At 41.1% G+C, this 23,118-nt stretch overlaps 1 protein-coding gene across 25 annotated transcripts in view; it reads right to left on the bottom strand.

The window, feature by feature from the left end:
• The window catches only part of LOC126291683 (uncharacterized), a 348,608-nt gene that overhangs the window by 241,489 nt on the left and 84,001 nt on the right, over nt 1-23,118 (bottom strand). For 15 of the 25 annotated variants that reach the window (XM_049985282.1, XM_049985281.1, XM_049985283.1 and 12 more), the window contains exons 11-13: nt 21,138-21,347; nt 20,848-21,033; nt 5,670-5,840 (exon numbers count right to left, since the gene is read on the bottom strand). In XM_049985282.1, coding sequence (XP_049841239.1) covers nt 5,670-5,840; nt 20,848-21,033; nt 21,138-21,347 — 567 coding nt within the window. The remainder of the gene's footprint in view (nt 1-5,669; nt 5,841-20,847; nt 21,034-21,137; nt 21,348-23,118) is intronic. The other 10 variants (XM_049985285.1, XM_049985288.1, XM_049985295.1 and 7 more) reach the window with 1 other exon arrangement.

Below are 23,118 nucleotides of genomic sequence, written 5' to 3'. Positions count from 1 at the left end.
TGGTTGGGAAGGGAGTAAGACAGGGTTGTAGCTTCTCCCCGATATTATTCAATCTGTATATTGAGCAAGCAGTAAAGGAAACAAAAGAAAAATTTGGAGTAGGTATTAAAATCCATGGAGAAGAAATAAAAACTTTGAGGTTCCCCGGTGACATTGTAATTCTGTCAGAGACAGCAAAGGACTTGGAAGAGCAGTTGAATGGAATGGACAGTGTCTTGAAAGGAGGATATAAGATGAACATCAACAAAAGCAAAACAAGGATAATGGAATGTAGTCAAATTAAGTCGGGTGATGCCGAGGGAATTAGATTAGGAAATGAGACACTTAAAGTAGTAAAGGAATTTTGCTATTTGGGGAGCAAAATAACTGATGATGGTCGAAGTAGAGAGGATATGAAGTGTAGACTGGCAATGGCAAGGAAAGCGTTTCTTAAGAAGAGAAATTTGTTAACATCTAGTATAGATTTAAGTGTCAGGAAGTCATTTCTGAAAGTATTTGTATGGAGTGTAGCCATGTACGGAAATGAAACATGGACGATAAATAGTTTGGACAAGAATAGAATAGAAGCTTTCGAAATGTGGTGCTACAGAAGAATTCTGAAGATAAGGTGGATAGATCACATAACTAATGAGGAGGTATTGAAAAGGATTGGGGGGAAGAGAAGTTTGTGGCACAACTTGACTAGAAGAAGGGATCGGTTGGTAGGACATGTTTTGAGGCATCAAGGGATCACAAATTTAGCATTGGAGGGCAGCGTGGAGGGTAAAAATCGTAGAGGGAGACCAAGAGATGAATACACTAAGCAGATTCAGAAGGATGTAGGTTGCAGTAGGTACTGGGAGATGAAGAACCTTGCACAGGATAGAGTAGCATGGAGAGCTGCATCAAACCAGTCTCAGGACTGAAGACCACAACAACAACAACAACAACAACAACAACAACAACATGAGTGGGGTACACTATCAAAAGCTTTTTGGTAATCAATTTATGCATAGTGTAGTGACCTTTGTTTAGTTTTAGCTTGATATGTCACCTCTGCATCTATTATCAGTTGTGGTTTACATCCTCGTGCTCCTTTGCAACAGCCTTTTTGTTCTTCATTTAAAATTTTGTTGTGTGTTGTATGTGTCATTAATTTCTGTGTAATGACTGAAGTTAATATTTTGAATATTGTTGGTGGGCCTGTTATGGGGTGATATTTAGCTGGGTTTGCTGTGTCTGCTTGATCTTTATGTTTCAGATAAATTATTCCATGTGTAAGTGTATCAGGGAATGTGTATAGGTCTGCAATGTAACTGTTAAATCATTTAGTTGGATGTGAATGTGTTGAGGTGAACTACTTTAGCCAGAAATTTGCTATTTTATCTTTTCCAGGACCTTTCCAATTGTGAGTAGAATTAATTGCTTGGGTGACTTCATGTTGCAAAATTATCACTTCAGGCATTTGTGGCATCATCTTGTATGTGTCTGTTTCTGCTTGTATCCACCGTGCATGCCTGTTATGTTGTACCGGATTTGACCATATGTTGCTCCAGAAGTGTTCCATGTCTGTTATGTTTGGTGGATTGTCTATTTTGATGTGTGTGTTATCTATTGTTTGGTAAAATTTCTTTTCGTTTGTGTGAAATGTTTGGTTTTGTTTCCTTCTATTTTCACTTTTTTTGTATCTTCTAAGTCATTTGGCCAGTGCTGCTTCTTTTCATGTAATTGATCTATCGCTTCTTGTTGTGAGGTTTCACCTAACCTTTTTCGTTTTTTGTCTTATATTTCATTTCTTATAAACTGTGTTAGTTGTCCGATGTCTTTTCTCAGTTTTTCTATTCTGATCTGTAGCCTGTGTTGCCATGCTGGTTCTCTGTGTTCTGTGTGTTGGTTGGTTCTGGTCTCTGCCTAGTGTGTATATTTAGTGTAGTGAGTGCTCCTATATAAACCAGTAGTTGTAACTCTTCCATAGTTGTGTTTTCATTTATTTTGTTGTGTATGATTGTGTTGATAGTTGTTATTGTTGTTTTGACTTGTGGGTTATTTGGTGGTCTATGCAAGAATGGTCTAATGTCTGTATTTGTGTCTTTGTATTCTATATATGTCGGCTAAAATTTTTCTTCTATATCTAACTTGTGTGTCACTTCGTGTTCTATTTGTACTTGTTCTGGTGGCTGTCTTAAGATTTCGTTTTCCTCTGATTGTTTAATTGATGCGTGTTGTTCTTTGTTTGCTTGCTCTGGGATGTTTGAGTCCATTACTGTATTTTCTTCTTCTTCTGATTGCACGTTATTTTGTTCCAGTATTTGTTGTACTTGTTGTTTGATGTTTTCTAATTCTGACTGGGGTATCCTGTTATTTTTTATTATTACACGGATCTTATCAGCTAGTCGTTGTTCTGTTAAAAATTTTAATTCTGGGCATCTGGTAATAAATGTTGTGTATACTTGTGATCTGTATCCAGTTGTGTTGGTTCCTAGGTTTGTTGCTTGGTAATAACAGAACATGAGGTGTCGATTAACTTCATCTGACCATCTCATCCTCTGTCTTTGTTTTCCTTCTAGGGTGGTTGCAGGAAGCATATCCTGCAAAACACCTCTATTTGGATTTAAATCATTTTCCAGTTGGCTAGCAGTGTCATTACCATTGTGGACGGGCATAGGGTTCAAGCGTCATCACCGATCATGACTGTGCTTGTCCGAGGCTTCTTTAGTTCTGTCCTAAACCAACTAATCACACTAAAAGGGGGGTTAGCCCTATTAGTGGTTTGTTCTTTTCGTCGCCTTTTACGACTGGCAGAACATACCAGAGGCCAATTCTTTTCCTGGGTCTCCGCGGGGTTTATTATTATTATTATTATTATTATTATTATTATTATTATTATTAACACACTCAACCTGGTTTTCAATGCCTTTCATCTCTCCCTGCACAAGCTTTCCAGTTCCACTGGAAAAAATTCTTTTTTTAGTTGAACAGAGAGCCATGTACACAACAATTCCTTCACATCTTCACCAGAGGTGAATTGTTGGCATCTTAAACCATCTAAACACACAGATATGCAACAGCATGAGATCAGCAATGTATCCTAGTTGCTCCAACACTATAAAAAGCATATTTGAAGAGTTTGAATATCTTGGCTGACAAGATGGAAATGTGCAAATTCATGCAAAAAATAGAATGCTGTTTGAAAACAGATTACAGAGTATTGTTTCAAATTGCAGGCGTCAGTTCTTTGCTAAGCATACCACAGTGTGTTCACTGTTTACAGCTGATCCATTTTCCAAGGTAATGTTCCAGGATTGGCCTACACGTGAACCATAAAACTGAGTGCATTATTTCTCCTGCAGAGGACAACTTTGGAGTTAATTTTTGGCTTTGGCATTTGATCTCTGGTCCAAAGTGATTTCATTTCTAGTGGTGAGTTGTTTTACAAACATTTCACCACTGTTAGCACGGCGGTCCAATTTATTCTGACAGATTCTCATACGATTGCGCTTATTCTCTTCATTGTGTTATTTTGGGACCCACCTCAGACACACTTTAGAAAAGTTTACTTTTCTGTGGGTAATATCCTATGCAAAAGTGTGGATAATGTACAACTGGTTTGCCATTTGACAGTTGACAGTTATTCAAAATCAGGTCAAGGTCTTGGCCAGTACAGGACGCAAATCAGAGTCCTCTTTTTTTCGTTCTTCCTGTCTGTTCAGCAGAGTTTGGACTGTTCAAACCATTGCTACAAAACTTTGATATGGTAAAATATTGTCCCCTTATTGTGCTGAAAGTCTTCTACGAAATTCAGCTCCCAAGGCACCTTCATCAGACCACAAGAAATACATGACAGAATACTGTTCTTCACTTCCGCAAACAGAGTGGACTTCACAAGGTCACAAAGCAAACTGATGCTACAACACTGAAACCTATGACAAGCAAAGAGAACAGATAAAGACAACTAAAATGCAGACACTAACTGACTTACCCTAATATCTCTAACCGTCCACAAGGAAATAGAATACTGTGGTTTGCTGGCCTTATTGTATGTCAAAAATTGACTGGTGTTATTAAGAAGAAAACATTGTTCTCACCTCTGCATGGATACATTATGACAATATTACTAGCTCTACAACTTTTATTCTGCCATTTTTTTCTCTGAGTTCGAGACTTCAGTGTGAAAAACATATAAAAAAATTATGATTCAAAGTATTGTCCATTGCAGAGACCACTGCTTTCTCCTGGCTTTAGAGCAGCATATGAATCCCGCAGTGTAAAAACTGGGCATCTTTTGAGAGGAGCCATGACTCGATCCAATTTTGCACTTGTTGATATGACCGCAAGTGCTAGTGAGCTAGATCGTGTGCCATAAATCAAGAAAGGTGGCAGTCAGAGGGAGGAATATCTGGAGAATACAGCAGGTGGGGTAGAACTTCCCATTTCAATGTTTCCAAGTATGGTTTGACGGGATTTTCAACTTGGGGTCATGCACTGTCTTCCTGCAAAATCATCTTTTCATGTATATCACTGTATTGGGGCCATTTGTCTTTCAGTGATCGGCTCAAACACATCAATTGCTTTCGATAATGATCTCCTGTGATTGTTCACGTTGGTTGCAGTAGCATCGAAAGCTTTCTCTTTTTCACAACCATAAAGGTCTTCAACGTCAAAAGCACAGTTCTTAAAGCATGGAAACTATTTTCTGCAAAGTTCTGTCACTAACAGGCGTCTCATCATAGGTCTTACCCAGTTTTTTATGAGCCTCAGCCGCAGATTCCTTCATATCAAAGCAGAAAATTAAAACCTCCCGTAGATGACAAGAATTGGGATCTTAAATTGACATATTCAGTCGAAAATAGCTTTAAGATGCAATCAAAAATCAACTAGTATTTTGATAGAGTTATGTTCTCAAATGCCTAAGCTTACTGTATGACACTTACAACCTATTACTTGCGCCACTACTTTCCACTAATGCCGTCTACTGCAAAATGGCAGAAGTAAAGTTGTATACTTGATAAAATATACTGCTATTTTTTTAACACTACGAATGCAATACAAATTGGAATAGATACCAACTCAGAAAGTAGATTCACAGCCTTAACATCTATACACTAAATAATTACTGGAATAATCTGCTGTATGAAGTATAATGAACAACATCTATTGTCTAAACTGAAATCTTTTATCTGAATTTTGCACCTTTTGTGCTGACTTCCTACAGACATGACAGACTGTACTAGTACTAGTACTCTTGACTTTTTCCACTGTCCGTAAGTCACTGATACTATTTTTTTTGTTTTCCAATTCTTCTGGTCTGGATTCAGACTTCAAACGTCGTCCAGATTCACATGCTAAAGTCTCAGTAGGTTCCTGCACAGTGAGAATGTGATGTCAAAAATCAACTCATAAATCAGACTGTCTGGACAAGTTGGGTGTTTTATAAGTGCTTTTTGTTTTTGTAGTAGTAACAGAGACGGAGGATTCTTTACCCTTCCATTAGCATACTTTCACCTGACAATGTTAATCATCACAGATGTACTGGTAGCAAAGAACACACGCACTGATGTTATAGCACAAGAGGCAATCAAACCACAAGTTAGGGTATTACAAATAGCCCACATTCTAAAAAAATGTGAATGAAAAGATCTACTGATTTGGTGTCGCAAAGGTAAAAATGACATGCAGCTCTGTATGCATACCTCCTCTGCGGACTTATTACTGCTGTCGCCATTAACTGCTTCCATGTTACAAAGCTTGACTTGGTCCATGGTGCTCAGGTCATTCCTTTTCTTCTTTCTTTCAAGATATTCTGGTTTTGAGTGAATCTTGAAATATTTTTCAGGTACATTTGTTGCAGTGACAGGAGCCCGCTGCAACATGAGAATCAGGAGTCATAATCCAAATCATACATCAGTGCCTCTGCATATGCATGTGAACTCCACTGCCTCAAACATAGCACTTTTAATGAATAAAATTTCCTTACTTTTCAGCAACACGATGTTTGATTAGACACTTGAGCTTGGATGGGAACAAACTGACATGCATATCACAAGTCGTGGCAGTCAGGCACCTCCTGACAGTAAAGATGGTGTATAAACTGGTATACGCATGCGTATTCAAATAGAGAGATATGTAAACAAGCGTAAGATGGCACTGCAGTCAGCAATGCCTATATAAGACAACAAGGTGCAATCATTCCGTGAATTGCTTCAGATATCGATGCTGGGCCATCAACAAGTGTCAGCATGTCAACCATTCAATGAAACATCATCAATATGGTCTTTCAGACCCAAAGGCCCACTTCTGTACCCTTGATGACTGCATGACAAAACGCTTTACGCCTCACCTGCACCTATCAACACCGACATTCGACTGTTGATGATTGGAAACATGTTGCCTCGTTTCAAATTGTATCAAGCAGATGGATATCTCAGCAGGGGCTGTTCACGCTGGCGGAGACACGGTAATGGTGTGGGGTGTGTGAAGTTGGAGTGATATGGGACCCCTGGTATGTTTAGAAACGACTCTGACAGGTGACATGTACATAAGCATCCTGTCTGATCACCTGCATCCTTTCATGTCCATTGTGTGTTCTGGCAGACTTCGGAAATTCCAGCAGGGCAATGTGATATCCTACAAATCCAGAATTGCTACAGAGTGGCTCCAGGAATACTTTTCTGAGTTTAAATACATGCCATGGCGGCTGCAGTGTAACACGTGTTAAGTTCGGCTTGCGAAATTTAGTCGAATTCGAAGGTGTTCTCGTAGGTGGTGTTGTCTAGTACAAGTGGAAATCGTGTAAACAACAGTGTTCTGTGCAGTAGTGCTATTTTTTTCTGTGCTCCGCCAATATCTGCGAGAAAATGGTAAACAGAAGAATCAACAGCAGCGCGTCCAGCAGCGGGGAAGCAGCAGGTGCGGCGGGCCTGTTCCTGGCGGAAGGTGCAGCCGCGACTCCCGGTATAGCGGAGCTGGTCCGCTCTGAGGTAAACGCTGCGCTTTGCGATAAAAACAATCTCGATCTGATAGCAGGCACCATATCAGATACTGTAACGGCAGCAGTATTGGCCAAAATGCGTGAAACTGTTGAGGCCAATACTGCCGAAATTACAGCACTAAAAAAGTCTGAGTCTGAATACGAGAAAAAGGCACGAGAGTTGGAAGTGAAACTATCTGCCGCCACAGACGAGCTGAACAGTACCAAAGGCGAAATAGTCTAGTAGCAGAAAATAAAGAAGAAGACACGGACAACCTGCTTATACAGGTTGCGCGTGAAAAATTAGGCGTCGAAGTGACCAAGGCAGACATTGACAGGAGCCAACGGGTGGGACGAAAACTACCAGGTGCTACCAAACCTCGTCCAATAATAATTAAATTTGTGTCGTACCGAAAAAGGGCTGAGATCTTTACCCAGAAGAAGAAGTTAGCAAGGACAGGGATTACAATAAGGGAAGATCTGACACACGAGCGGCTAAAGATTTTAAACAGTGCCATATCCCATTTCGGTCTTCAGAATGTGTGGGCTCAGGATGGCAGAGTAATCATTAAGACTGCAGCTGGAAAGAAGACAGTCACAAACATGACAGAACTAAATAGTATTAAGTGAACCTACTCGAGCCAAAAGTCAAACTTAACACAATTTGCAAATTTTAACAGTCCTATACGCAGATATAGTCTTGTAATTGTATTAACTTTTTAATTATTTGTACCTTCAACTAATTGTTTTTGTAACTGTATTAACTTTTTACTATTTTTTTGTGTCTTTAGCTGTAGCCATTGCTTAGTTTTAGTTACTGCTAATACTTTTTTCATTTTCTCAGTTTATTCTCTTCCATTCTGTAATAGTTCTATTGCAATTATTAGTCTATCCTTTAGTTCATTAGTCAACCATCTCTTCGGTTTAAATTGTTCATAACAAAAATCACTATCAGTATCACTTTAGCAAATTTAAATCTAATTGTAGCTTCCTACGATAATCACTACCAGTATCACTCTAGTAAATTTCAATTTAATTCTAGCTTCCTACGATACTCTATTAAATATTAATCTTACTTCTCTCTGCTGGCAGCATCGGCCTCTTAAATCACTCCCCTTTCCCTTATTTCCACCCTAAGCTGTTTCAAATACTCTAATTACATTTTTCCTCTTACGACATAGGATACTCAGTGACACACAGCCGTCACCATTTTGGTCATATTCTCCCTGCACCGAATACCACTAATCCATTTTCTATACTCCCGCAACCTCAGGAAATCTCTTGCAGTCGCCTTTCTTTCGGCTCTCGCGGAGTCACAAACAGGGCGCGCAAAATCTCGGACACCCCTGTAATATGTCACTTAGCGGAAGCACCGGCCAGTGCCCCTCGCGGCACGTAGTGCCTAAAAAAGGGACAAACCAGTCTGCCACCCTACTCCAGGCAGCTCAGCGGAACGCATCCGAGCTTTTAGCAGCTCACTGCAACATCCAGTCTTTACCTGCGCATTACGAAGAACTTAGCCTCCTCTTCCACCAACTAAACTACCACGTAATCCTCTTATCCGAAACGTGGTTGAAACCACACATATCCTCTGCATCTATTCATCTCCCAGGGTACACATTTCTTAGGGCAGACAGATCAAAAAAGCGAGGTGGCGGGGTCGGCGCATATATACGAACAGATCTCAAAGCGAAAGTCTTATGTACGTCAAATCCTGCTGAAGAAAAAGAGGCTGAATTCATGTTCATTGAAATAAATATACAAAGTCGGAAATTTTTGACTGGCGTTGTGTACAAGCCGCCAAAAATAAGCTCAATGAGTTCCATCCAGTCGGAATTACATTCACTTCAGTGTCAATACGAACATGTCATCGTAATGGGTGACTTGAACATAGACCTGCTAAGAGACACTCCCTCCGCAATAAACCTAAGAAGATTGTTTAGTTGCAATAGCATGAACATTCTTCCATTACAACCTACACACCATACGGCGCACAGTCATACTCTTATAGACGTGATCGCAACGAAACAGACTGACAGAGTAAGAGATGTTGGTCAATCATCGGCCCCTGACCTCTCAGCACATGATGTAATATTCCTGGCCTACTCTGTGCAGCCTCCAAGGATCAAATCGCGTTACATAACTTGTAGGAACATGAAACGTATTGACCTTGACGCTCTAACAGCCGATTGCTTAGAAATCTCATGGCATCAAATAATCAGAGAGCCTACAATCGACGGCAAAATTAATGAACTTGGTGATAAACTCACTGCCCTCTATGACAAACATGCACCTGTGCGCACAGTCCGTGTAAGAAAATCTCCTGCTCCATGGCTGACAGCTGAATTACGTCAAATGATGACTAATAGGGATGCTGCCCACAGGCGTTTCAAGGCAGATCCGAAACCCGAGCGTTTCGAAGAATATAGAAAGCTACGGAACAGAGTGAAACAATGCATTCGCAATGCCAAAATCAGGCACGCTCGCTCCCTTGTATGCAGCGATCTGACACCCACGACTCTATGGAAGAATCTCCGTAGCTTGGGGGTCGGAAAGGCAAAATCGGAAACTACTTTTCATGTGTCAGCTAACGAATTAAATGAATTCTTCTCTGCACCTCTGAATATCAGCACGGCTGATAATTACCATCCACAAGAATCCCCAAACAGGATAACTAACAACGATACCTTCCATCTAAAACATGTAACAACAAATACGGCAAGAAAAGCAATAATGAGAATCTCTTCTGATGCAATAGGCAACGACAGTATCGGTATAACCATGATTAAGAATGTTGCCGATATCTTAGTACCTGTCTTAACTGACATATTTAATTTTTCCCTCGTGAACGGAATATACCCCACTGCGTGGAAAAGAAGCATAATTCGACCCATCCCTAAGATCGAAAACCCGCAACAGCCTAGTGATTACCGACCAATTAGCATACTGCCTGCTGTTTCCAAAGCACTTGAATATATTGTTTATGACCAAATCACTGAACACTTGCATGAATTCAGTCTATATGACAAATTTCAATCCGGTTTCCGTAAACATCACAGCACAAACACTGCTCTAATTAAAGTAACTGATGACCTGAAATATGCCATCGACAATCGAAAGGCAACAATATTGACGCTACTGGACTTCAGCAAAGCTTTTGACACTGTCAACTTTGACATATTACTCAGAAAAATGCAACAGCTTAATTTCTCTGATAGTGCAATGAGATGGTTTGAAAGCTACTTAAAAGACAGACAGCAATGTGTTGTCTGCGCAAATGAAAAATCTTCCTGGAAACATGTTTCTTCGGGAGTGCCTCAAGGATCAGTCTTAGGACCACTTTTGTTTTCTTTATATGTCAACGATATTTCGTCGGTTTTGTCCTCCTGTAAACATCATTTCTATGCCGACGACCTCCAGCTCTACCTAAGCGTCAGACCTGAAGACGTAAACACTGCAATCGCTCTGATGAATGATGATCTGTCTTCAGTAGTGACTTGGGCGAAAAACCTGGGGCTTAAATTAAATGCAAAAAAGACGCAAGTAATCTTAATAGCCCATCAGAAATTAATAAGTTCAGATTTCCGCGAACGGCTACCTCCTATTCTGCTCGAAGGTACTCCAATACCATATCAGAAAACAGTGAAGAACTTGGGTGTAACTTTGGACGAGCATCTCAACTGGGCGGAGAATACAGTCGCAGTGTGCCGAAAGACGTCTGCTTGTCTCTATGCTCTCAAAAAGTTTCGGAACATATTCCCACAGGACTTGAAACGCCAGCTCGTGCAAGCACTCGTTCTACCGAACCTCCACTATTGTGATGTGATTCAACAAGGCATGAGTAGTGAAAACAAAAGACGGCTAGAGCTAACCATGAATGCCTGTGTGCGTTACACCTGCAACATTCGCCGATATGATCATGTTAGTGCTTCATACTCCGAGCTAGGGTGGCTGCGGCCGGACAAACTGCGTGACTACCACACTCTATGTCTACTTCACCGGCTCCTCATCGCGCAAGCACCCCAGTACCTAGCCTCAGAGATTAAAAACCAGTCATGCCATCATAATCGAAACACGAGGTCACTCTTATCTGGTATCCTAACTGTGCCCACTCACAAAACAAAAACTTTTGCAAACTCCTTCTCAGTTGCCGCTGTCCGCCTCTGGAACAAACTGCCCCTTAACTTGAGGAAAATTCAATCTCCTGTCCCTTTAAGAAGAAGTTGAAGCATTTCCTACTATCATCCGCATAAAATTCTCCACAAAATTAATGTGCAAGGCCAATCCTCTCATCTGTCAAATAGCAAAGCTAGCGTCTCCTATCTTGCTCCCGAGATGCCTTCCTCTTCATCTATCTCTATTAGCCACGCAGTCTCCTTTTCCTTTATATTTTCCTTAATTATGTTTGATCATGTCTCTCTATTCTTCTCCTCCCTTCACCATGAGTCTCCCTCACACTCCCTGCTGCCAGCAGTCCTATCTAAAATCTTTCTCTTCAATAATGTATTCTTCGAGGTGTACCTTTCGAATTGTTTATCTCACTTTTTGTATTAGATGTAGTTTAACATGCCTGCTAAAACATATGACTGTAAAATAAGTAGAATGCCTGGTTAGATGTAAGAGAGGGCCTGATGGCCCTAATCTTGCCAGGTTAAATAAATAAATAAATAAATAAAAAATACCTCCGCTGTAAACCAGACTCCCCAGACATGAACATTATTAAGCATATCTGGAATGCCTTGCAACGTGCTGTTCAGAAGAGATTTCCTCCCCCTTGCACTCTTCCGGATTTATGGGCAGCCCTGCAAGATTCATGGTGTCAGTTCCCTCCAGCACTACTTCAGACATTAGATGTGTCCATGCCACGTCATGTTGTGGCACTTCTGTGTGCTTGCAGTGGCCCAACACTATATGAGGCAGGTGTAGCTGCATTTTTTTTTTTTTTTTTTTTTTGGCTCCTCAGTGTAGTTGAGAAAGGTATAGTTTCAACTAAAAGCCTGAGACTTGAACAGTGAAAATATACTGTACATGGATCCCATTGTGGAAACCACTGAAGGTGAAGCTGTTTTAATATTAATCTCTAACAAGGTGCATGCTGAAAGACGTAAGTATTTCTGATGAATCAGTTTTGTAACTAAGAAATGCAAAATACTAACACAAATTATATACAGATGTCTGGAAGCATTGGTATACAATTAATTTGGGTTCTGGGGGAATGTAGGAATATATGAGACAGTACTCATCCTATAAGGCGTTCTTAGAAGAGAGAGAAATCTACATTTATAGCATTTGCAGTTTTAGAAAAAGCTTCTGACAATGTCAAATGAAACACACACTGAAATTCTGAAGCTATCAGTGATAAAGAACAGGAGATGAAAGGTTATCCACCACTGTATAAAAACCAGACTGGAGTTCCAAGATATGAAGGACATCATTGGGGGAGGGGGAGGGGGGGGGAGGAGATTGCTGAGTATGAAGTGAGCAGGACTGTGGCCTAATCATAACACTATTCAGTCTGAATACTGTGCCAGCAGTAAAGGAAACCAAGGAGAAATTCAGAAAATAAACACTGGTCAGAAACACGAAATAGAAACTTCAAGATTTGTGTACTACATTCTAATTTTGTGAGAAACATTAATTGCTTAGATGATCAGTTGAAAAGAATGGTGAATGTCTTGAAAACAGGACATTAGATGAAAAACAACCAACATTAAAGGTTTAAACAATGGAAAACCAAGGCTGGAATAACAACAAGATTATGAAAAGGGTAGATCACTACTTACCACATAAAGGAGACACTGAATCATAGGCAGGCACAATGCAGAGACTATTGTATATTTCAGCTTTTGACCAATAGGTCTTCTTCTGTAGCAGGAAGGACACACACACACACACACACACACACACACACACACACACACACACACACACACACACGCGCGCGCGCGCGCGCATGCACGCACTGCAAACGCGCGATCACTGTCTCTGGTGGCTGTGGCCAGAGTCCTAACTGCACCTGGTCAGGGTGGTGGGTGTAAATAGGAGGAATGGGGTGGGGTGGCTGAAGGTATAGTGCTGCCTGTGGGAGCATGCAGGGACTTGGTAGTGACAGAGTAGGGCTGCTAGGTGCAGTTGGAAAGTTTGGGAGGGCAGGGGTGGGTGTGACGGGGAGAAGTAGAGGAGAGGAGGGGTGTAGAGCAGTGGGGCCTTGGCTTAGTAGAAGGATGTGTTGTGCTGGAGTGGGAGTAGGGGAGGACAGGGACCAGTAAAGACTGAGGCCAGGGAGGTTACAGGATTGTAGGATATAACACAGGGTGAGTTGCCACCTGAGCAATTCAGGAAATCTGGTGTCAGCAGAGAGGCTGCAGATTGCGCAGGTCGTGAATCGGCAACTGAAGTGAAGAACATTGTGTTGGGCAGTGCATTCAGCAAGTGAATATTCCATCAGTCTCTCCGTCACACAGTTTGTCGGTGGCCATTCGTGCGGACACACAACTCATTAGCCATCACGCCCACATAGGATGCAGCACAGTGATTTGCAGCTTAGTTTTATCACATGACTGCTTTCACATTTAGCTCTACCTTTGATGGAATATGACATGCCTGTAACCAGACTGGAGTAGGTGATAGTCAAACCCTGAAATGAGAAATATGCTATTGTCTATATACATATACTCCACTAGCCACCTGTCCCACAGGGTATTCCTCTGCCCACCAAACCTACACAATATCCTTGTCCGGCCCTACTCCACCCCTGCTCCTAACCCTTTGCCTCGTGGCCGATACCCCCTTAACAGACCTAGGTGCAATACGTGTCCCATAAATCCTCCCACCAACACCTACTACTGTCTTGTACAACCATCACCTATCCCATCAAAGGTAAAGCTAACTTTGAAAGTAGTCATGTGACTTACAAACTAAGCTGCAACCACTGAACTGCTTTCTATACATTCACAACGACCAACAAGTTGTCTGCTCACACAAATGACCACTGACAATCTGCGGTCAAGAGATAGCTGGACCACCCAGTTGCTGAATATGCTGCCCAACACAATGTACTTCCCTTCAATGACTGCTTCACACAGCCATCTTGATTCTTTCCAGGAACACTAGCTTTTCTGAACTGTGCAGGTGGGCACTCAACCTGCAATATATCCTACATTCCCATAACCCCCTCGGCTCCACCCTCACTAGCCGCTGTAATGCATTTACCTATCCCTTTCCCTGCCTCCACTTCAACACAACACATTCTTCCATTCTGGCAATGCACCCACTAGTCCTCCTTTTCTACTTCTCTCCTTTTCCGCCCCCCTCCCCACAACTGCACTTTGCAGCTCTTCCCTTGTCCCTACCACTGCCCTGCACACTCCCACATGCAGCACTACATCTCCCATCAGCCCATCTGGCCATCCTCTCCTCCCAACCCCATCAACCACCTCATCCTCTCCACCCACACCAACTCAGTCCAGCCACAGCAGCCAGACACCATGGTCGTGTGTGTGTGTGTGTGTGTGTGTGTGTGTGTGAGAGAGAGAGAGAGAGAGAGAGAGAGAGAGAGAGAGAGAGAGAGAGAGAGAGAGTTGTGAATGTGTATGTGTTTGGGGGGGGGGGGGGGGGGGGGAGGGTATGTGCATGTGTGTGTGTGTGGGGGGGGGGGGGGGGGGCGGGGTGTCCATCCTTCCTGCTACAGAAGAAGGCCTATTGGTCAAAACCTTAAATACATAACAGTCTTTTTGTTGTGCTTATCTGCAATTCAATGTCTCCTCTATGCTTTTCATAACATCAATGCTAAGGATTTTGCAATGTTTTAAGAATTGCAGAATACTACTTTCTGCTGAGCAAACAGCCATCTTCAGACCAATACAATTATCAAGTATGGACAGACCCCACCTGCCTAGAGATTTAAACTCAGTGCTGTTGGTTTCAAACTGTTCTTTGAATAGTACGTCAAGACAGAAGATCAGTTTCCATCCGACTTTAGTTCAGAGAACATTGTTTAGTTTGTGATCATGGAACTGTAGTCCATACAGGGCAGATAGCCTAAACATGCATTCTGCAACTACTGTAACCTGTGTTACAAACATTGAGTATTACAGGGTGAATCAAAAAGACTCATTCGATTTTAAAAAAATCATAACTATTATGTTATTTTAAATATGTGCATAAACAATGTACTGTTGGAAAGATCGAACTTTAGAGTTTTACATGGTTCCCACTACGTATGCAGCAGTGTGTGTGCGCCCCACTTCATTTCTAGTAAAAATGGTGTCAGAACAACAGAAAGCATTTTGTGTTCTGTTTTGCACAGTGCGGATCAGTAATAACTGTCCAGCACGACTTTTGTGCTAGGTATGGTGTGTACCCTCCTACAGCACAGAGCATTAGACAATGGCATGAACAATTCTGAGAAACAGGTTGTTTGCGTAAAGGCAAATCATAGGGCCAATCCGAGCATCTGATACAGATGTCGAATGTATCCATCTTAGTTTCACAGGAAGTCTGCATATGTCTGTTCACCGTGCAGCTCAACATGGCCCCAATGTTGCTCTGGCATGTATCGCATCAATGTTTGCACATGAAAACATACAAAATTCAGCTACTGCAAGCTCTTTGTGGAAGTGACAAACAACATGTGGAGTTCTGTAATTTTGTTCCTGACAATATGGAGGATGACAGTTTTCTTTCACACTTAATGTTCAGTGACGAAGCAACACTCCATTTAAATGGAAGGGTAAACCGTCATAATGTGAGAACATGGGGTACAGAACAACTACATGAAGTTGTAAAACACCAGAGGGACTCTCCAAAATTTAATGTGTTCTGTGCAGTTTCACGGGATAAGATGTATGGTCCATTTTTCTTTTCCGCAAAAACTGTTACAGGAAGCACATATCTCGATGTGGTTGAGAACTTTCTTTTCTCACAGTTGGAGACTGATTCGAAAGACTTCATTTACCAACAGGATGGGGGCACCGCCATACTGTCATCTGGAAAGGTTGGAATTTTTAAATCAAAAGATTACTGAATGGCAGATCAGTCACACTGGCCCAAATGATTCAGCTTTACATTAGTATCCACCAAGGTCATCGAAACTGATTGTATGTGATTATTTCTTGTAGGGGTCTATAAAAGACTCTCCGAGACAATCGCGTAACAGCATCAGTGGAAGTTGTAACTCAAGGCATGCTTGCTGCTATGTGGGAACAATTTGAATACCACACTGAAATGTACTGTGCGTCTCAAGGGGGACATATTGAATAGCTACAGAAAGGTGCGGAGGAGAAGAAGAAGAAGGGGAAAAAAAGAAAACTTTTTAGTTTCCCGTTCATCAAAACACAAAATTCACTGTATATGTTTATTAGTTTCAGAAACACAGACGTGCCAAATCAAATGATTCTTTTTGATACAGCCTGTATATTTCACTAAATATTACTCTGTGTTAGTTTCATTGTAGAACACACACATCCATCCTACCAGGATACATTAGTCTTTTTTCAGCGGCAGTGATGTCCCCAGTCCACAAAAGAGATGGTTGTTACTACATATTGCCTTTACTGTACATAACTTTGGGTACTGTACAACAAAAGGCACACTTTCAGCTTCTGTCCTTTATTGTTGTTTATGCAGTACTTCGGAAAATGGATTGCTGTAATGGTCCCAAGTTTACACCTAACTTAGTGGCTCAGAAAGTGAAAAAAAAGTGATGTTACGTCATTGGAGACTAATAGTGACAACAGTTTATCAGATGATTGACAAGTGCTCTTCCGTCTTATGAGAAATATGTCTACTGTGCTCCAGCCGCCTCCTCCAAGATTTCCATTCACAGGAAATGACTGAAAGGACAAGCATACTTAAGATTTTATTATTGGTGGTCTTTAAAAAAATTCAACTCATTATTTTGAGATTTAATAACTGTCTTTATACACCTATATGTAATGCCAGTCATTAAAGGACATTTTTCATTAAAAATAAATAAAAAAAACCATTATTTTTTGGAACACAACTTGTAAGAAAATCAGTAAGTTTAGGGATTAAATAACAATGTGTGTTGTGCACCCAATACAAAGTAGTGAACGAACTTGCAGCCATACCAAGCCATACCAGTCAACACCAGTGATGGGTGCCCAGTTCACAGAACAAACTGGTCAATCTGCTGGTAAGGATACCACAACACGCAATGATTTTCCAGAAGGGGCCAGACAACAAGTGTAGCGAAGGAGACCTCATTACTAGATTGTGTAACTCCTAAATGTTCTACCAATAAAACAATCTTCGGTTTGCCTTTGTCACAACATTTTCCACGTGACAGTTCTGATTTGAGGTGTTATAACAATAATCTCTAGCTATTTAGTTTAATCAACAGTCTTTATATTTGTGTGATTTAAAAGTAACCAATATTTAACACAGGTCTTTTTACACTCATCTGACAACCTCACCCTTTTTATTGTTCTCAGTTGATTGTAACTTGTCATGCAGATATCTTGTCTAAATCATATTGTAATTTGTATTGGTATTCTGAATACTTTACCAGATGGTAAATGGTTTGCATAGGTTTAGAACAGAAGAGGGCTTACAACACTTCCTTTGGGAAACCTAGATATCATTTCAGTTTCATTACACAACTTCCCGTCAATTACTCAAGTAAATCACGAATCCAATTACACAACTGAGACAAAAGGCCACAGAAACACAATCTGATTAGAGCCCTCTTGTGATGCACTGCACCAGAAGTCTTCTGAAAACTGGAAACATGGAATCAACTTAAGATTCCTTGTTATTGTCACTCATTAATTTGTGTGAATAAAGAGCCAGTCGTGTTTCACAAGAGTGGCTTTTGCTGAGTCTGTGCTGGCTGTGTGTGAATAGATAATTTTCTTCGAGATATTTCATACAGTTAAAAGACAGTATATATGCCAAAATCCTATTGCAAATCCACGTCTACAACAAGGATATATAATTCAGCAAGTCAAATTACTTCTTTTTTCTTTCTTGTGTATTAGTGAGACCAGTGAAACTTTGCAGTCTCTATGTACAGATCTTTCATTGTGCGAGTTGTTGACTACAACTGCTAAAAATGGAGTTATTTCATCAGCATACTCTGAAATAGAACCTAACAGGTATAAAACCTGACCATAAGCCTTTCCTTTTTTAAGTGACTTAAGCTGCTTACTATATCAGTACATCAAATAGTGAATGTACATGGTAGCAGACCACTGGCAGATTAGAGACATTTCAAATTTAGATGTGGGCAGTTACTTGATGGTAAAACCCAATCCAGTACTCTGTTTGACACACAGTGTTATGTAGTGGCATATACAGAAAAAACCTCAATGAGGGGCCATTAAAGGTATCTTGAGCTATCCATGCTTTTACAGTAATGAAAAATAATCAAGTCACATGCAAAGTTTATGAATGTTTTATTTAAACTAATTATATATCTACACAAGAAAATGCCATCTTATGATATAAAAAAAGTTGCAATTGTGGTTCTCTTCCTTAAATGATTAATTCTATGCACCTATTCTTCCTGGCAAATTGGCTAATTACATTGCCATATATGATAACGCGGACATTCGTGCTACATAGGAATGTACAAGTACTCGATAACTCACTCAACTGACAACAGAAACAAATGAATAGCATACGGGCTGAGGGAAGTTCATTTCCCCAATCATACTACTTCAAACGTATATAAAGAAGCTTTATAAGTTAAAACTAAATTCCATGTGTATGTGGTTTTGGGCACAGCCATAAATAAATAGTCGAGCAATGCCAGGCTTCTCAGATAAATTGAAGCTCATACAGCAACAGTTGTTAATCCTATGCACTACCTGAAAATGAACAATAAATGAGTGAAATAATAGTGGTATATAAGATACCAGCTGTCATATATTGTTTAGTGGCTTGTATTGTACAGACACAGACGCCCAAGTGTACATAGCTGCTGTTCCCAAATGATACTGTATGATATTGGGAAGTTGCAAAACCAAAAAATACACTACCTAACAAAGAAAGTGAAGCACCCAGAAGACATGGCTGGAATGTAAAATATTAAGTAGCAACTCTCTGTGATGCCTGCGTGCAGGTTTATTATTGCTCTCACCAGGCCAGACAGAGTACACAAGGAGCGTGACCGGTGTCAGATGCTGAGTGATCACTGTGACGAATGTGGAGGTGTCACCTGCTCATGTGTGACAGCATTATCAGCACCTGTCACAGTGGGTCTCCATTTGGACAGGTGGTCAAATTGTGCAATATCTAGGTTTACGGGGCATTCGGATGTGGCAGTAGACAACACGGCCCATAAAAATGCAATCTAGATAATTTCCTGGAGAATTGCTCGAGTATGTGGAACCCGAACTGTCAGAGGTTGTTTGACCTATGGGAGAGCATCACGGAGATTCTACAAAATCTAAACTGACAGGCACTTGAAGATTGTTACGAAAAATCCCACTAACATCTACTTACGAAGCTTACAGTAACAGCTTTTATATGCTGTACCTACAAACATACTACAATCCCCTACACGTCGCTCCTATAGGGATGAAGGCAAGATTGGACCAGTTGCAGCACTCACAAAGGCATTTCAGTAAGAATTCCTCCCATGCTCTGTATGTGAATGGAATGGTAGATGTCCTAGTAACTGGTACAGTGGAAAGTAGCCTCTGTCGCATTTCAAAGTGGTTTGCAGCATATATATGCAAATGTAGATGTAGATTTGTTTCTTTTCCTGTCTTCCCCAGTAATTCCCACCCTACATCTCTCCACCATTTGCCAAGCAATCCTCATGATTTTCACATTATAAATCCATGTCTCACTCCCTTCTCAGTAAGCAGAAGATTTTGTTTGAACTGGCACAGATTCTAGCCCAAGCTTTAAACTATTTGGAGTCAATCACCACAGTTGCTCTGGAACTTAGAATCTAGGTCAACAAGTTTAATACAGATACAGGTTGTGAAGTCAATAGTAATTGGAAGAGGGTACTTGATGTCAAGATGCTGCACAAAAATATAGCAACAAAGCCAGTGTTGACGATGTTTCATCATGGAGACCACTCTTGTTTCTTGTTGTGGTGGACAAAACACTATCTGTGTAAGTTACTTCTCCAACAATCAGTTGCCTTCATGATGACAACGGTAGATATGCAGATGAAACTATATAGTTCCAGAGACCATTTCAAGTTTCAAATATCCATGACGTATACATGTAGACTGAAGCGAAATACGAGAATTTGTATTGGATCTCCTGCTCATTAGACAGATGCACTAACCATTACGCCATCCTGGCACATTAGCTTTGCTCCACTGCATCGACTACCCTAACCAGCCCTCCCTCCTCAATACAAATTGCCTTTCATGCCTCAGCTCTCTTGATATTGCCTCTAAACTTGAACAGCATTGCAGAGGCTCTCCAACTGCACTGGAACAGCATTTCAGCATCGAACAAAATGGGGGATCCTGCCTGAAACCAAGGCATAAGTGCTGCAATCAAGTGAAACCATATAAGATTCCAGAGATATTTTCAACTCCACAAAGTGGCCAGAGTATCTGCCTAGTGAGCAGGAGACACTTGTTCGAATTCCGGCCTTGGTATAAATTTTCATTTGTCACTTCAGTCTGCTTATACATATCATGGCATATATTGCCAGAATTCTGATAGAGAATTAATTCCGATACAGGATTCTGACAGAGAAGTGCACCAAGAACATTTAATTCACACAAAATGAAATTGACTGATAGAGGAAGGAATTTGGAAAATGGAGAAAGGCCAATTTCTCCAGCCAGTCACTTTCTCCCTCTTCCACTGCCACATGGAAGGAAGACATTTCGTGTATTTATTAGAGAAAGTTGTAATTTTATGGGTAATTCTATGGAACAAAATACCAATGAGCTGAGTAATACCTCAAGGGCAGCATTTTTATCTCCACCAGCAACTCCATCGTGTTTATGGTGCTCAGACTTTTCCACTGAAGGACCACTGACCGTTTCGTCTCGTCTTTGCCTTCCTCTTCTCCTTTTCAAAGATTTCTCTTCTAGTGTAGTCTCTGAATCTTTGTGGGGTGTGTCTACTAAAGCTGGAGAATGTATCTGTAAAACATGGCACACTAGCTGTCACATGGAAGACTTTTTGTGTATTTATTACAGAAAGTTGTAATTTTAAGGAACAAAATACCAACGAGCTGAGTACATACCTCAAGGGCAGAATCATTTTTATCTCTACTAGTAACTCCATCGTGTCTATGGTCCTCCGACTTTTCCACTGAAGGTCCGCTGCCAGTTTCATCTCGTCTCTGCCTTCCTCTTTTCCTTTTCAAAGATTTCTCTTCTAGTGCAGTCTCTGAATCTTTTTGAGGTGTGCCTGCTGAAGCTGGAGAACGTATCTGTACAACATGGCACAAAATCTGTAAGTATAACAGCATTTGGTACAATTTGTTAATTTTTGTGACAAACAGCTATGTAGAGGTAAAAGGCAGATTGATTCCACCAGTTACCTTTACCTTGTTGATGATGATGATGATGATGATGATGATGATGATGATAATTAATGTGCATCTGTGTATGAAGACCAATCTTGAAAATGGGGTGACATGAGACTTTTTCCGATTGGTGGGTACGCCATGTTCCTCCAGCAACCTACAATAAACTACTGCTCAGAAGTTCTATCATCACCTGTGAAGAATCTTACAGGTATCTCACCAGGTCTAAATGCGTTTCCAACACCAAGCAATTTTTGTTAATTTTGTATTCGAAGATTCAGGTTCCTCTATCCCTCATGTAACTGGTCTCGAATTTAGTGCAGCTTCTATGCCGACTGAGATTGTGCCAAGGCCTCCTCCGTCCACCTGCGATCATTCGAAAACCATCCTCAGGCAACTACCATCCATTCCTGCCATTCTCTGCACTGAGGCACATGTGGGATGATGAATTTCCATTTGATAGCATGCTGGATGAGGCACAGGTGCACCTCAATTGCCGTGAGAGCCTGTCAGACCTCCATCAGCTGTATGTGCCTGACGTGGAAGGCATGACGCTGTCAGTGTAAATTATGCTCGACGCTCATCGTCTCCCAAATCTGCGAGTTAAAATATCTGGGCATAGGCACAGAGCATGTATTGTTTTGTTACATATAACTTCTTCATAATCTGTCCTTGTCTGACATACAACAGGCCAGGAAAGTCGATGCCCACTATATGAAATTGTTTCAATGGTGACACTCGTTTACCACACAATGGAGCACCTGTTCCTACACGAAGTGAACATCTGCCACATCGCAAGACAGAAAGTGGTGTAGCACACATTTAAATGCCTGTCAAGCTCCTAAGAATCCAGATTTCTGTTCTCAGTTCAAGTAACACTCTACTTACTTCAAGGTGGTGGAGGCGAATGTGAGGCTGCCAGACCAGTAAGCAGGTGAAAAGATGCTTTCCATCAACAAGAATTGGTTGTTACCAACCTTTGGGTAACTTTGCAAACTGTATCAGTCCACCTAGATGAATAAGACTGTTACCCGAGATTGGGTTTCAATGAACTATTACAGCACTGTGGTAGATGCAGGTTAATGGGGAGAGCATGCAGTTCAAACACGAACTGTTGTTGAACAAACGGAATCCAATAAGTACATGCATCACAAAAGTCTGATGCTATCAGTTCTCCAGATGTCCTATTTTCATTCATTCACCTGGCACTCAATGTGAAATATGTGTTCTGTGAATCGCACAGTTCGTAGCTGTTGGTACACTCACTCACCACCGAGACCTGACCACGCCCATGCCAAAGTCACCAACATAGACAGGGAACTGTGCAAAAGACAGTTTGTCCAGTGAGGAGTTTCTGCACCTGGTACATCATGAAGCAGAATTAACTGTTGGCATCTGCTTTGTCAACCAGAGTTGGCTAAATGCTTCCCTGACTGCACACTCAAGTGTACTGAGGGTCAGCATAAAAGAATGAAGAGCCAGGTTACCAAATTTCTCTCTGTTCTCCCTCTTGCAAGGAGGGGCATCAACATCTGCTGGCTTCCCATCCACCACTATCTGCTTCATCTTCTTCACAGGAGTTGCACGCCAGACCACATCCTTTGCTCCAACCAATAGTTACCCACCTAGCAGCTGATGTTGACGTCTCCTTTCTTTTAAGGCACAAAAACAAATGAAGTTTAAGTGATCGTGCCAT

The sequence above is a fragment of the Schistocerca gregaria genome, chromosome 9 (genome assembly GCF_023897955.1).
Source record: "Schistocerca gregaria isolate iqSchGreg1 chromosome 9, iqSchGreg1.2, whole genome shotgun sequence".
NCBI lineage: Eukaryota > Metazoa > Arthropoda > Insecta > Orthoptera > Acrididae > Schistocerca > Schistocerca gregaria.
This window is presented reverse-complemented; position numbering and strand designations above follow the sequence as displayed.